This window comes from Poecile atricapillus, chromosome 18 (assembly GCF_030490865.1).
Source record: "Poecile atricapillus isolate bPoeAtr1 chromosome 18, bPoeAtr1.hap1, whole genome shotgun sequence".
In the NCBI taxonomy this organism is placed as follows: Eukaryota; Metazoa; Chordata; class Aves; order Passeriformes; family Paridae; genus Poecile; species Poecile atricapillus.
Window position 1 is genome coordinate 8,638,906 of NC_081266.1, and position 13,769 is coordinate 8,652,674.

The 13,769-nt window shown below is 39.3% G+C and overlaps 1 protein-coding gene across 1 annotated transcript in view; it reads right to left on the reverse strand.

Moving 5' to 3' along the window:
* Window positions 1-9,771: 9,771 nt before the first annotated feature.
* The window catches only part of LOC131586079 (1-phosphatidylinositol 4,5-bisphosphate phosphodiesterase zeta-1-like), a 46,919-nt gene continuing 42,921 nt past the window's right edge, over window positions 9,772-13,769 (reverse strand). Inside the window, exon 15 of the mRNA XM_058852817.1 lies at window positions 9,772-11,392. Within this exon, the coding sequence (XP_058708800.1) occupies window positions 11,307-11,392 (86 nt within the window). The 3' untranslated portion in view covers window positions 9,772-11,306. The remainder of the gene's footprint in view (window positions 11,393-13,769) is intronic.

A 13,769-nucleotide genomic window follows, 5' to 3' on the forward strand; every position in this document is an offset into this window, starting at 1 on the left:
AGAGAAACTGAGATTTAAAAATGTCAAGGAAATTAATTTTTCAGGGAAGAAAAGTAGTTATTTATAGAGGAGGAAAGATGTCATTGGTTAATACAAGTTGATCATTTGTTTTTACTGTCAAAATTGTTGAAAATGAAAAATGGGAAAAAGAGAACAGCAGCTGGAACTATCAAATGTTCAGGAGCCATCAATCTCTAGGACAAAAGGTGATCTGCATGTCTAACACTAACAGAAACTGATGACATGATTTAAATTTGAGGCAAAAGTCTCCTAAAAAGAAAATTTTACGTTGCTTAGGAAGACGTGAGTTTTAAAAAGTTTTACAATAAATAATCCTTAAAATGCATATTTTAAAAATCATGTGAGTATGGCTCAATATTCATATTGGGTGCTAAATCACTTAATAGTTGAATATGTGGCAAATTTTTCAGTAGTTATGCCTATAGTAATGCTAACAAAGAATGCTTATGTTAGGAGAGCTGAGGATCATTAGTAATGATCATGGGAGAAAAGTCATTAGGATAAAATATTTCTTGTGGAAAAATTAATTGAATTTCATCCATTATATCCCAGCCACAGCTACTATTTTTAAAATTAAGTTATATAGGATGTAACCTATCTGTGTGGATTTCTGTAAGCAAATATCAACATTTTTTGGTTTTGGAAAATAAAACTGGAGTGGAAAATGGAACAGTCATAACAGATGCAGGCTCTGTATTTTAGGTTTTCAGTATTGAATTAGACATATGAAAAGAAGCAAATCCAGAGTATTATTTTCTCTCCCTCATTCTCCCTCATTCTTAAAGATTTTCAGCACCTTCTGCCTGACTTTAGAAGAAAATAATGTTTCCAAAGTAAATTCGTTTTTTCACATAAATACAGGCAATTGTAACTGAGTTCCTTAAAAAACATCTGTCATTATCAAGGTCAAGTAGGCTGGTCATTCTCTGAGAAGACAGTTCAATCATCACCTGGCTGTTGAAGAAAGAAAATACAGCCAGTTTCTAAATTCAATTTGAGCCAACTTCTAAATTCAGGTTTTTTTATTGGCAGATCAAAATCATCCGTTTTGTGGGAGTTTTGTCCCTAAGCATATCAAGAGAACCTATGGCATTTTTGGTGGGAGCTTGGTGTTACACCTTTACAGTCTTGCAGATTTTTATAGCTTGGATTTATTTGCAAACTAACACAATGAAAGTTTTAAGACAGTAATTTAAATTGGGAATAACTTCTCCTTAAGGAAGTAAAAGCCTTTATTTTTGGGTTAATGAAATTACTTCAGAATTAAACACAAATAGAATTCATTTTAAAACTTTAGGATTTTTCTGTTACCTTGATCACAAGTCCATTCAAGCCATAAAGGTTTTGTAAAGTGCAAAATTACTTTCCCAAGGTACCCTTTGATTTTCCATCTGCCCTGGACTATGGACAAAAATAATTGATTTTTTAAAAACTTTTAATAAGAGGGAATTTGCTGGATTTCAGAACTACTTATGAGTCTGCTAGAAATCTTACTCTGTTTCTGTCATGAACTATCAGAGCAGGTACTCTTTGCTGCAAAGAGAGAAGTTCCACCTGAATATGAGGAAGAATTTCTTTCCTGTGTGGGTGACCAGAGTCTGGAACAGATTGCCCAGAGAGGGTGTGGAGAATCCCTCACTGGAGATGTTCCAGAACCATCTGGATGCAATGCTGTGCCATATGCTCTGGGATGACCCTGCTGGAGCAGGGAAGTGGGGCCAGATGACCGCTGTGGGCCCTTCCAGCCTGACCCCATCTGGGATTCTGTGGTTTTGGTCAGGTATTCCTCATGTTAACCTAAATTTATAAATAAGCCAGGGCAGACTGAGTTAGAAGTGATCACTAAATGTGATACTGTAATATGACAGAAGTCATAATCCTTAGTAAGAAAAATATTTCTGATGTTTCCTCCATTTTTCCTTTATTCTCCATTCTCCTTTATTTATAACTCAGAAACCCTAGGAGAGGATTAGTTTGCCCAAAACTTGGGGGTTTTTTGCCTGCTATGTCTGTTGTCTTAATAAAACAGTTTACTTCAAATTCCACCTACTCATGATTTTAAAAGAGATTTTTTGCCACGTTAATCCAAGCCTTGTTTTTGCACTATTACAGTCAAACTGCCACTATCACTCCTTGTTCCTGCTAGGAAGTGTCTAGCAAAGTACAACTCTTTCCATTGCAAGTCTTGCCTCAAGAAATCCTATGGTTAAACAGGCTCTTCACAAGAAGAGAAATTCAGCTCTTGTGCCAATCAAAAGAGAAACCGACATAAACTCATCATATGAGCTTTTTTGATTGTTTGGTGGCATAACAGTGCCTCTGCAGATGGAAAACTGGGACAATAGTGGGATTTGGAGCAGCCTGTTTGCCTTTCCTCAGCAAGGGAGGAGGAAGGAGGGAAATGTCACCTCTAAAGTGGGGGAGAAAAGAAACAATAATCAGAACTACAATGTCTACTTGGAATTCAGGTGGCTGCACATCAAGTTACCTCTAACAGTCTGACTGCTGATTGCTACTATTCATGAAAAGGGGCTTTATTTTAGTTCTGAAATAATCCAGAGCAACAGCTCCCCCGTCGAGTTTTCCCGTCTGAATCTCTAAAATGTTCTCTTTTTTAATTTTCTCTCTTGACCCTCTCCTCCCACTCACCTCTTTGAACACAGATTTAAATACATTCAAAGAGATAGTGAGGAAGTAGTTTTCAGTCCATCTCATACAGCCAAAACACTGCTGCAAAGTGCCTCCCTTAAATTTTGGGAGGAATCAGCTGACAGAGGAAGGTTAGTTGGCTGAAGGCAAGGTAACATGAGAAAGAGCAGTTCAAAAGCATAGTGACAGTTTTACCTGACTCCTTTTCAGTTAATCACATCCACTTCTGGACACCCATGTCCTGTTAAACTACATTACCTTTGGAGCCTGTCACCTCAGCCTGGTTCCTTCCTTTGTCTGAAACAACTAAAATCAGTTGACCTTCAAGTTACAGGGATGTTTACCTATTCATTGAGAAGTGGAGATCTAGATTGCACTTAGGATCCTGGTTCCTTGGACTGGGACTTAGGGCTGCATTTCATTCTCCCTCCTGATTTTTAAGAGATGCTCTGTTTACTGTTACTTGTAATCCTCAATTGAAGTTTTAGTACAGTCCTAAATCAACAGAGGTGGGTTTTCAAGTGGACAGTGTAAATTATAAATCCTGCATTAACAATGTGGCCACATTGGAAAATACCCTTTAGTTCCATTGCCCTTTAATGGCTCTCTTATGTTGGCTATTGAATCCCATCTATCTAAATCCCATGGGAATTTTAAATCAGATGTGCTTTGGGGAACTTAGCAATAGCAATATTAATCACTCCCATAGTGCTGACAATATGTAATGGTTTGAGTGGGGCATCCTTTGATGCTGTATGATGTTAATGGTAGCAAGAATCAGCTTTGCAGTAGACCACATCATTTGCCTTGAAGGATCACTTCAGATAACAAAAACCAGAGGTTTGTTGTGCAAGAACTGGTTGTTCACACACACAAGCACTGTTTTCCTTCCCAACAGAGAAATTATTTATTGCTAGGAGACAGCAGTTTCTTCTATCCCAGGGATATGATGTTGGTAATGCTGTAGAAAGCCCCACATTTCCAGACACATACTGTGAATAATCAAAATCTGAGAAATTTCTTCATCCTGAGCCAGGTGTAAAACTACAACAGGAGATAGAAATGCAAGTGCCTGTATAATCCTTTGGGTTCATTGGCTCCAAATGTTTTAAGTTCTCTTCTTTTTGCCTGTATTCTCATTTGCATCATGTCACTGCATTGCTTGGGTGCTGACAGGCAAACTTCCTGTCTAAAATGCTGATTATATGATCAAAATTATTGATATTTTGATACACTCCATTTTGTGCTTTCTGACTGTATACTGTGTAACCAACACAAGGGTTTGTATTTAATTATAAGCCAAGCATTAAGTGACACGTGCCTGCTCCGTAGTTTTTAATTTTTATGTTTCTTGTGTGTTCTTTTGAAGCCTCAAGTAATAGAATGTGTTTCCTGAGTAATTGTAATCTGCTTTAGGAATGACTTTACAGCTCCTCAGAAGTTATCAGAAAATTCTCCACCCACCAGCACTGGCTGGTGTTGATGACTGAGCCTGGTTAATAGATTGTCTCTGATCTCGAGTTGCTGCCGTATAAGATGGAATATCTGGAATATCATTCAGTAACCTGAACTGGAAAATTAGAGATTGCAGCTGTGTGATGGGTGAGATCAGAAAGGCTGCTGTAAGAATCCTGTTCTGCCCATATTGCTGCAGGAAATGCTCCTGGCTCTTCTATAGCAATATGTTTTACAAAACACCCTTAGAAACCATCGGTCTCCCCAATATCAGCACAGATACTTGGGGGTTAAAATCAGTAGGAGCTTGCCATCTAAAATCCAGTTCCTATGCCTTGCTCTGGAAAGTGGAAAGGCCAGACTTTGTATCAGATTAAGATGAGTTAGAGTAGATTGAGCCTTAAGGATTTTTTCCATCAGAATGAAAATATTAAAGACAGATAATTTTACCTTGTCTCTGTGTTATTTAATTTTTATTTTCCTGATTCCATTTTAAGCTGAATTCTACTAATGCTTGTTATTCCACTGGCACTCCAGTTTAGCCCAGAGAATACTGAAAATGCAACATGTTTTTATGTCTGCTAAAAACACAGATTTCATTTGGTACTTTTTATTTGTTTTCTTTGCTAGAACATGGACACTCATATTTATGACCTTCTTGTTTTCCAGCACCTCCCAGATGGCTCTGCCCCAAGTGCACACGCTGAATTTTATCTTCTGCCAGATCCTTATGAGGTCAGTCGAAGGAAAACAAGAACAGCTCCAAGAGGCTCTGACCCTACTTACAATGAACTTGTGAGTACCATTCACTTTCTTCCACCCCTTCTTGTTTCATGGAATCATGGAAGGGGTCAGGCTGGAAGGGCCCACAGTGGTCATCTGGTGCCACCTCCCAGCTCCAGCAGGGCCATCCCAGAGCACATGGCACAGGATTGTGTCCAGATGGTTCTGGGATATCACCGGTGAGGGATTCTCCACAGCCTCTCTGGGCAATCTGCTCCAGTGCTCAATCACTGCACAAGGAAGTTCTTCCTCCCATTCAGGTGGAGCTTCCTGGGTATCTGTTCCTCCTGTTGCCTCTTGTCCCATTTTTGGGCCTCACGGAGCAGATCCTGGTACATTCCCTGACCTCTTCCTGCAGATGCTGACAGACATGGATGAGGTCCCCTCTCAGCTGTCTCTTTTCCAGGGTGAGCCCAGCTCACTCAGAGTTTTCTCTTGAGAGACATGCCCCAGTCCCCTCACCATCTCCATAGCCCTTCACTGGACTCACTCCAGTGGTTCCCTGCTTTTCTTCATCTGCTGAGCTTGGAACTGAACACAGCACTCCAGATGTGCCTCACTAGGGCTGAGTAAAAAGGCAGGGTCACCTCCCTCAACCTCCTGTCAATGCTTTTCTTGATGCACCCCAGGATCCCTTTTTGGCCATGAGGGCACACTGCAGGCTCATATTGTCCACCAGAACCCCCAGGTCCTTCTCTGCAGAGCTCCTTCCCAGCAGGTCACCTACAACCCACACAGGTGCAATTTGTTCTATTTGCTTTGCCCTCTCTTGAAACAAAACAACAATACAACATTTTTAGAGCCATTGCAATGAGGGTGACCAAGAAGAAGGAATGTACCATAAGGAGAACCACAAATGGTGATGACTGTCTGCTTTGCATCTTTCTCAGAAGTGAAACAGCGTCTTTTATGTCTCTCTGTTCAGGAAAACAGTTGGATTTTTCACAGTGCCCTGTCTTACCCCATAACCACAGTTACACGTTAGCCAAATGAGATCAAGCATCATTGCACCATAACCCAGCAGTTCTGAATGAAGATATGCACAATAGCATGAAAAGTATTAATTGAATGGATGCTGTTATTCAAATTAACATTTGAAAATTGGCTGTCACTGTCCTAAATGATAACACAAGAATGAATAGCCAGGTTCTTTTCATGTTAAAATGCCATTAGTTCACAGCTATATATGATTCTTTCACACACCACTGAAGTGCTCATGCCTCTGGGGTGAAAGGAAACATTTGTATGGAGAAGCATTTATGGCAGAATGGGAAGTGGTATAAACTGTGTTCATTTGTAAGGGCAGATGAGATTGAAACAGTAGGTGGGATTGGAGATTATAATTATTACATGTAACAAATCTCCTAAAGATCTCAAAGCAATTTACAAATGCTCTTTCAGCAGGCTATAAAGTAGAAGGTGTGGAAAATATTACCACTCCACCCTGTTCCATAGATAAGATATGATGAAGGTTAGGTTAGTCAGCAGAGTCTCAGTGCTTATCTCTTCGTTTCTCAGTCCTGGAGTTGTAATATTTCTCTTTTCCCACATCTGTTAATTACAAAAGTTGCCTGCTTACACTGATGACTTCCAGCGTTCTGTAAGAAGGCTCCCTGAGTAGTATTGCTGCTCACAGCTGAGACAAATTTCCCTCCCTACAGTACTGCAGTGGAATAACAAGAAACTAGGCTTTATTTTTTCTGTTCTTTCCTTCTTTTTTCGCTATCAGAGTGGAATAAATCTAATTAATCTGTCTAAAGAAATTCCTTTACATTTGAAAGATATTTAAAGCAAACAAACATAATATGATTATATCATTACATTCATTGTAAGGTATCCAAAATGGACAACAGATAAGAGCCAGCCAGCAACACTGGAAGACAATTATCTTTCAAATTGCTCTTAGAAACCTTTGAATGCAAGGAAATCCAAAATCCCGTCTGCAGTTAGTCACTAGTCACTGGGAGGAGATTTAATTGTGGTTCACGAGTATTCCGCTGCTGTTAAAAGAAATCCCGTGAAAGCTTTAATGTCCTTAATCAAAACGGAGAGCCTTCTTCCCAGATGCTCAATCTTTTTCACTGGGAAGTGCTAATCACAGTGGGGACATATGGTTCCACTGAACTTGGCCCCTTCCAACCCGATGCCTGTGCTTTAGCAGCTCTGCTCCTCCATATGTGATGTCATTCTGGATGCATTTTTTTGTCCAAGGCTGGTAGACTGAGGCAGAAGCCGCCCCAGGGAAGCAAAACTACTAAAAATATAAGTCAGCTGTCTCTTAAGTTAGTTGCTGTCCAAAACACCGTGTACAGAAATGTAGTAGCCTTTTTTATGAGTTCATAAGTTTTTATTAAAGCCAAATGGCTGGAAGGAAGCTGTATATTAATTTCCTTCTTTGTTCCAGACTGAGAAAAATCTGAAATGTGCTTCTCTTGGGTATTTTTGATTCTAGTTTTGTACTTCTATTGCTTATGACTGCCTACAGCAAATTATCAACCTTGCAAAACTGCTTTTTATGTTTGATTTTTACTCGGGTGTGAGAGTGAAGATGTGAAAGTCCAGGAGGGCTGACAATAAAATGAGTTACAGCAAATGTTGTGGAGCTGCTTTTAGCAAACAAATCCTTCTTTTCTCTTGTGCCTGTGTTTGGATTTTGTAATTTGTGGCACTCATAGCAGTTAATGTTATATTGCATTAAGAAATGGTGGTAGAGAAGAGGAGAAGGAACACAGAAAAGTGGAATGCAGTGTAAAGAGAAAAGGAAGGCAGAGCAGCCCCAGCCAGTCTGATGAAAGGGGAGGAGGGGAACTGCACCAGGAGCCACGGCTGCTCCCTCCAGCACCATGCATCAAAACTGCCTTGGATTAATTACCAAATCTAGGAACTGTGCCATGGCTACCTATGGAGAAGCAACTGTCCCTCATTTGTGATTAAAATGTCATTAGACTCCTGTAGGTCAACAGTGTTTCTCTTTTTGCAGCCAGCAATAGTTGAATTCCAGCCCTAACTGTCCCACTGATTTGCTGCATGGCCACATATAACTCACCTCCATCGGATCTGTCTGTGTAAAAGGCAGGCAAATATTCTCACAGCACAATCATTTCAGGATTTAACTGTTCCCAAATTCTGGAACGTGTCATTTGTTTTATCCACACCCTTATTCAGCTTTCTCCAGACCTTTCTTCTGTCCCTACATCCTGATAATAATCCTTACTCCAGCTGAATTTGCAATACCATTTTAGAAACAGTTTACTGGGAGAATTTGAAAACCACCTACCCTGCACTGCAAAAGTCTGTCATTGCTCAAAGATGAAAGCCTATTTTTGGCCAAAGATTGAAAGTTGCTCATTACCCCAGTTCAGTTTCTTAACATTTACAGCTGATATGTGTAGGTTTTGGTGATTTAAAGCAACAGCTGGTACCTTTAATACATTGGCAAAGAAACAAGGCAGCTTTCTTTGATAGCATTAGCATCACCTCAGCATCAGATCACAGACTTACTCTAAATTATATTCTGCTTACTGTGCCTGTCCTTGCTTTTCAGATTTTCTTCATCATCTCACTTTTATTTTGGTGAGGAAAAGAGAAGCTGTGGAATCTGTAATTCATGGACAGTCTGGCAAATTAGGCACAGTAAACATGAAAACCAAAAAGCACCAGGTGCAAATTTCATGACAGCCATCCCAAGCTATTATTTCCAAAGGCTTCTAAATGGAAAAGGGAATTTTAACCCCCTGGTAAGACCTTTCTTGGTGTCCTGTTGGTGCTTTCTGTGAGGATCGCCTGGTGTCCTGTCCATTCCATGAATGCAATTGCAAGTGGAAATACAGAGAGGGTTTATCAGTCCAGCCCACAGAGGTCCAAGCCAGAGGGGCTCAGTCTGCCTCTCCTTTCCCTCAGCAGTGCCATAGGTAACAGCCTGCATTCAGATTCCATGGAAAATCCAAGCAGGCAAATGACTTTAAGGCAGTTTCAGTTTTCCATTCTCCTGAAGTGAGAGAATGTCGCCACGTTTGCTTTTTAAATGGCATAGAGAGATTAAAATTTAAAGCATTTTTCCACTGCAAGTGAAATAGCAAAAACATTTCCAGCCATACCAATTTTAGATTAAATGAGCTTCTCTTAAGCAAACTTACCTTTCAGGCCCGCTCTGAGAGCATTTTCCTTCATATTTTTATCAGCCCACATGCAGTTTGCTCAACAGTTTTTGATTAATGCAGGGACTGAAGCATGGGAATTTGTTCTAAGTGCAATTTATTCTTGTTAGGCTATTGCTCCAGATTATTTGGGGTTTTTTTAAAATTCAGAAACTACACCATTATAATTTCATACTTTATCCCTGTGTGTTCTCACAATATTAAGGTAATTTAAAAGCTATTTTAAATCTATAGACATTAATAATTGTTTAAGACATGCTAAACTACCATCTCATTTATTTGGAGAAGTATCAACAGCACATCTGGAGTATCAGATATATCTAAATTTAGTAACTTCCATTTGCTCAACTGGGTCCAATCTTTCCCAGTTTTCACAGGGAAAATTATGAATACTGATTTTTTTTTTTTCTCAAGCATTGTTCAAGACAGGTTTCAAATTTATTTTAAAATGGTAATCAGATTTCATGAGCTTAAGCTCGTGATTCTAAGGTAGAATCTCTTTATATAAACTAGATAAGGTCAAATGTATTTCTGAGGTAAATTCACTAAGTTAAGTGAATTTGGCTCATGGTTAATAGCTTACTATTCTGGATGGAAGTTTAAAGCAATTATCACAAAGTTGGATTAATCATCATCCTATTTGAAGTGCTTTGCCTGTCAAATAGATTAACAAACTTGTATTTTTTTTTCTATTTCACTATATATTATTGCAGATTGTATATGACAGAGTCCCAGAGCTCCAAGGCCGTGTACTGAAGCTTGTTGTGAAAAGCAAAGGAACATTTGTGGGAGCTGTTAACATTCAGCTGAGCAGTGTCCAGTTCAATGAAGAAAAGTGGTACTCCCTGGGAAACAGTGTAATTTAAATGCTCTCCGAGATGATTCAATTATTTGCCCACTCACTAATGTTTCTTTATCCCATTTCCCACGGTACATTTTGTCTCAGTTGCCCTTGAGAATAGGCAGTCATCTGCTGAGCACATATCCTAACATTTCATAATGCTGTTGTCTTAAATGTGCTACCATGTTCCTGCCACAGATTCCTGACAGCGTGAGTTTAAGGAATCACGTGCTAAGGACTTGTAGCAATATGCAGAAGTTCTTATGACAGCAATGAAGGGCTTGGTTTTGTTAATATTAAATAGTACAGTAAAAATACTAAATTCTCAGTGTGTGGGGCCGCATTCTTTGCCCATTAATTCCACTGATGGTGTTGAAACAATGCTGGTAATGATGTAATTTATCATCATTGCATGTGATGAGTTCACCAGAGGACCATGGGATGGTTCCCTGACAATACATTTCCCTGCAGATGTCCAGCAAATTTCATATTAAATCTTATCCAATCAATACTTTGGGTTTTTTAAAGAATGTTAGAAGTTTTGATACAATGTCACATTTAATCCAGGACATTAATTTGTCAACAATATGTATCATTGTTTCTTTTATTCTGACATCCAAGAGGCAGATATAACTGGTCGTTTGTGTGAAGAGAGGAGGGAGAAGCTGATGTTCATGAATAAAGAGATTATATTGAGTGTGAGCTTTCAGGGGGGATTTATTTAAGCTCATGATGCCACAGATATTTGTTCAGCAGTCTTCCCACATTGCAGTCCTATGCTGCATAAGGGGTTCAAGTCAATACATGCATTGAATAGACTTAGAGCTATAAATATATATTTATATATTAAATAATTAACATGAGTGGTTCCTTTAAGTTCACAGATGCTAATTATGATCATTTTCATGACCCTCCTCTAGACTCTCTCCAAAAGATCAACCTCTTTCTTGTGTTGGAGGCCCCAAAGCTAAATGCAACTTCCCAAGTGGGACCTCCTGAGAGCAGACTAGGAGGGTAAAATCACCTCCCTCAACGCTGATTTTGATAGCAGATGTGGGCTATGTTTCCACTTTTTCCATCAGTGGGAACTTCCCCAACCTGCCCTGACTTCCCAAGTGAGGGATCGCGGCTCAGGCCAGTTTCCTCAGGACCTGTGGATGTTTCTCATCACGTCCCATGGACCTGTGCACCTCAAGGCTCCTTAGGTTTTCTCAGACCCAGTCTTCTCCTACAGAAAAACAGCAGTAGGGCCAAGGACAGCAGCCCTTATTTGGGATACCCCCTCCATAATATTCCCTCTGGCTTCACAAAATCATTGTGAATGTGCCTCTCTGGGAATCAGGCCACTGGGGCTGTTGCAAAGCCACAGATGTTATTTTAATGATTTCTTCTGCAGAATATCATCGATAATATGAAATATGAATAAAGAGTGATGCAGGTTCCAGCTTGATGCCTTCTTTGGATATCAATGGAATGTTACGGTAACCTGTAAATATAATGACACCTTTATTAGTGTATTAACCACAAGCACAAATATTATGATGGAGTGTTTTTATGATCACCAATGCAAACAAGGCATAATTTATGATTCTGTAAGTAGCTCTTTAAAATAAAATGAAATTATACTAGAACTGAATATCATTTGTGCTGGTTTTTCTCATTTATATATATATATAGTATTTCAATTCTGGTATTTTTGGTGTCAGAGTGAAAAAGCCCAGTGTTTTGCAGGATGTGATATTTTTTCAAATGGAAGACTTTCAGCCCAGTGATATTTAAACATGGGCAAACTTACATTGTAACATCCCAGGTTATGTGCTGCACACATTGTTTTGAGAGCAAATGAAAGAACTTGTGAATCAGCAGTGATAGCACCTACAGAACGGTGCTGCAGCAGCCATGCACTGTGCAGCTGAGGCAGAAAAAAGTGAAGTGTAAGACTTCCTACCATGACTTCTTAAATGTTAATTTCATATGAGTAATTCACTTTATCAGAGATAAGTCATGCCATCATGAAACTATGTGTTCATCTGGTTGTTGAAGCATTTGGAAAAGCCATAGTTCTCAATTTCAAACATAATTCACTTACCTGCTTAGAAAACAAAACAACTTTTTCTTAAAAATCCCGGCCTGTACTGCTTTATATGACTAAATGTCCCTTATTTAATAACAAGTGACAATGTCACTTATGGTTAAAAAAAATTCTGTATTTTTTCTATGTATATATGTAAATAATTCCAGCTATTTAAGTAAGTCTGTTTTGTAGAAGTATCCATGTTCTGAACAGTAGTTTTCAAAATCCCTCTTTAGGTGTGTGTGGATGCCTGTGGAGTCTTTGGGAGCCACATTTACCTGGGTTTGGAATTTCTTGCTTCTTTCATACAGAATCATAGAATTGTTTAGATTGGAAAAGAGCTCTAAGATCATCAAGTCCAGCCTTTGACTGAACACCTCCTTGTGAACCAGGGCATGGCACTGAGTGCCACATCCAATTGTTTCTTGAACACCTTCAGAGATGGTGGTTCCACCTCCTGTCTGAGCAGCTCTTTCTAATAATGGACAACCCTACCAGTGACAAAATTCTCCCTGATGTCCAACTGAACCTTCCCTGGCACAGCTTGAGCCATTTCCCCTTGTTCTGTCACACTACACATAAGTTCCTCTGGTATTTAAGGTTCAGATTCTAGGCAGCAAATATTAAAGCTGGTTGTAGGCAATTTACATTTGAGATCAGTTTTTAAGGCATGCACACAATATGTGGAAGGCTTGGTTGATTTCTTATCCGAAGATACACTTCAAAGACTAAGACTAATTTCTGAAGACTTGTGTTCTAGCCCCTACCTACAGAAGATTCTACAAAGTTTCCTGAGAGAAGTAAAACTTCTTTTTTGTTATTGAAATTGCCCCAATTTGCATTAAATGATTAACTACTCTTGGATCCCATGATAATAGAGTTAAAAATTGAGTTCCTGTCCTGTATTAGTATTCACCATGGCAGATTCATTGGCACAGGGACTGTAAGAGAGGACTCCCCCCTCCTATTTGCCTTTAACCACCCAGGTAGAGAATTTTTCTCAATTTCAGCCCCTCTGAGTATAGCTACAGAATCACTACATGGAAAATCAAATTCTGCTGCAGCTGGACAGCGAGCATTCCTCCCCAGTGGAGTCTACAGGTAGTTGGGAGTCTGCTGCTGGGGAAAGGAAGGCAGTGTGGATATAGATTTGAATCCTTTCAAAAGAAAATGCAGAGGAGGGAGGAAATGGCACAACTTTGCCCCTCTGGCTGTCAAAGAAAATAAAAGATGTAAGCACTGCTCAGCTTTTGGAAGCAACTTGCCCTCAGGGAAACCTCAGGGATATGAATCCTAGGGACCTGGGGACAGTCCTGTAGTACAGATTTAAGCAATTGGAATGCTGAAGACTAAGACTGAAATCCATGCTCACTCTCCAGCATATTAGGCAGTTCTTGCCTTGTCTTCTGCTTGTTGTGACTCCCTCTGCAAGAACATTATTTTCCTATTTGACTGTTTAGAGAGTACTTGGGTACCTAAAGCAAAACCATCGTTCCAGACCTGCTTTCAGAGATCTCAATGTTAAGCATTGCAATGAATGCTTGTAATAAATTTTGAAATTATTTATCACTTTACCTCTTAGAAGCATTTTATTTATGGCCTCTGGGCATTCTGATAGCAAATTACTTTTTTTATATTGTGTTAAGTGGGGATTGGGGTAATTTGTTTGGCATCATTTATAATTTTTGTACCTAGACTCACTCCCTAGAATTTTAATTATTGCACTGAAAATGTTTCTTCAGAAATCTACTGCTCTTACTTTTCCAAAATATGAATCCCTCATTTGTAA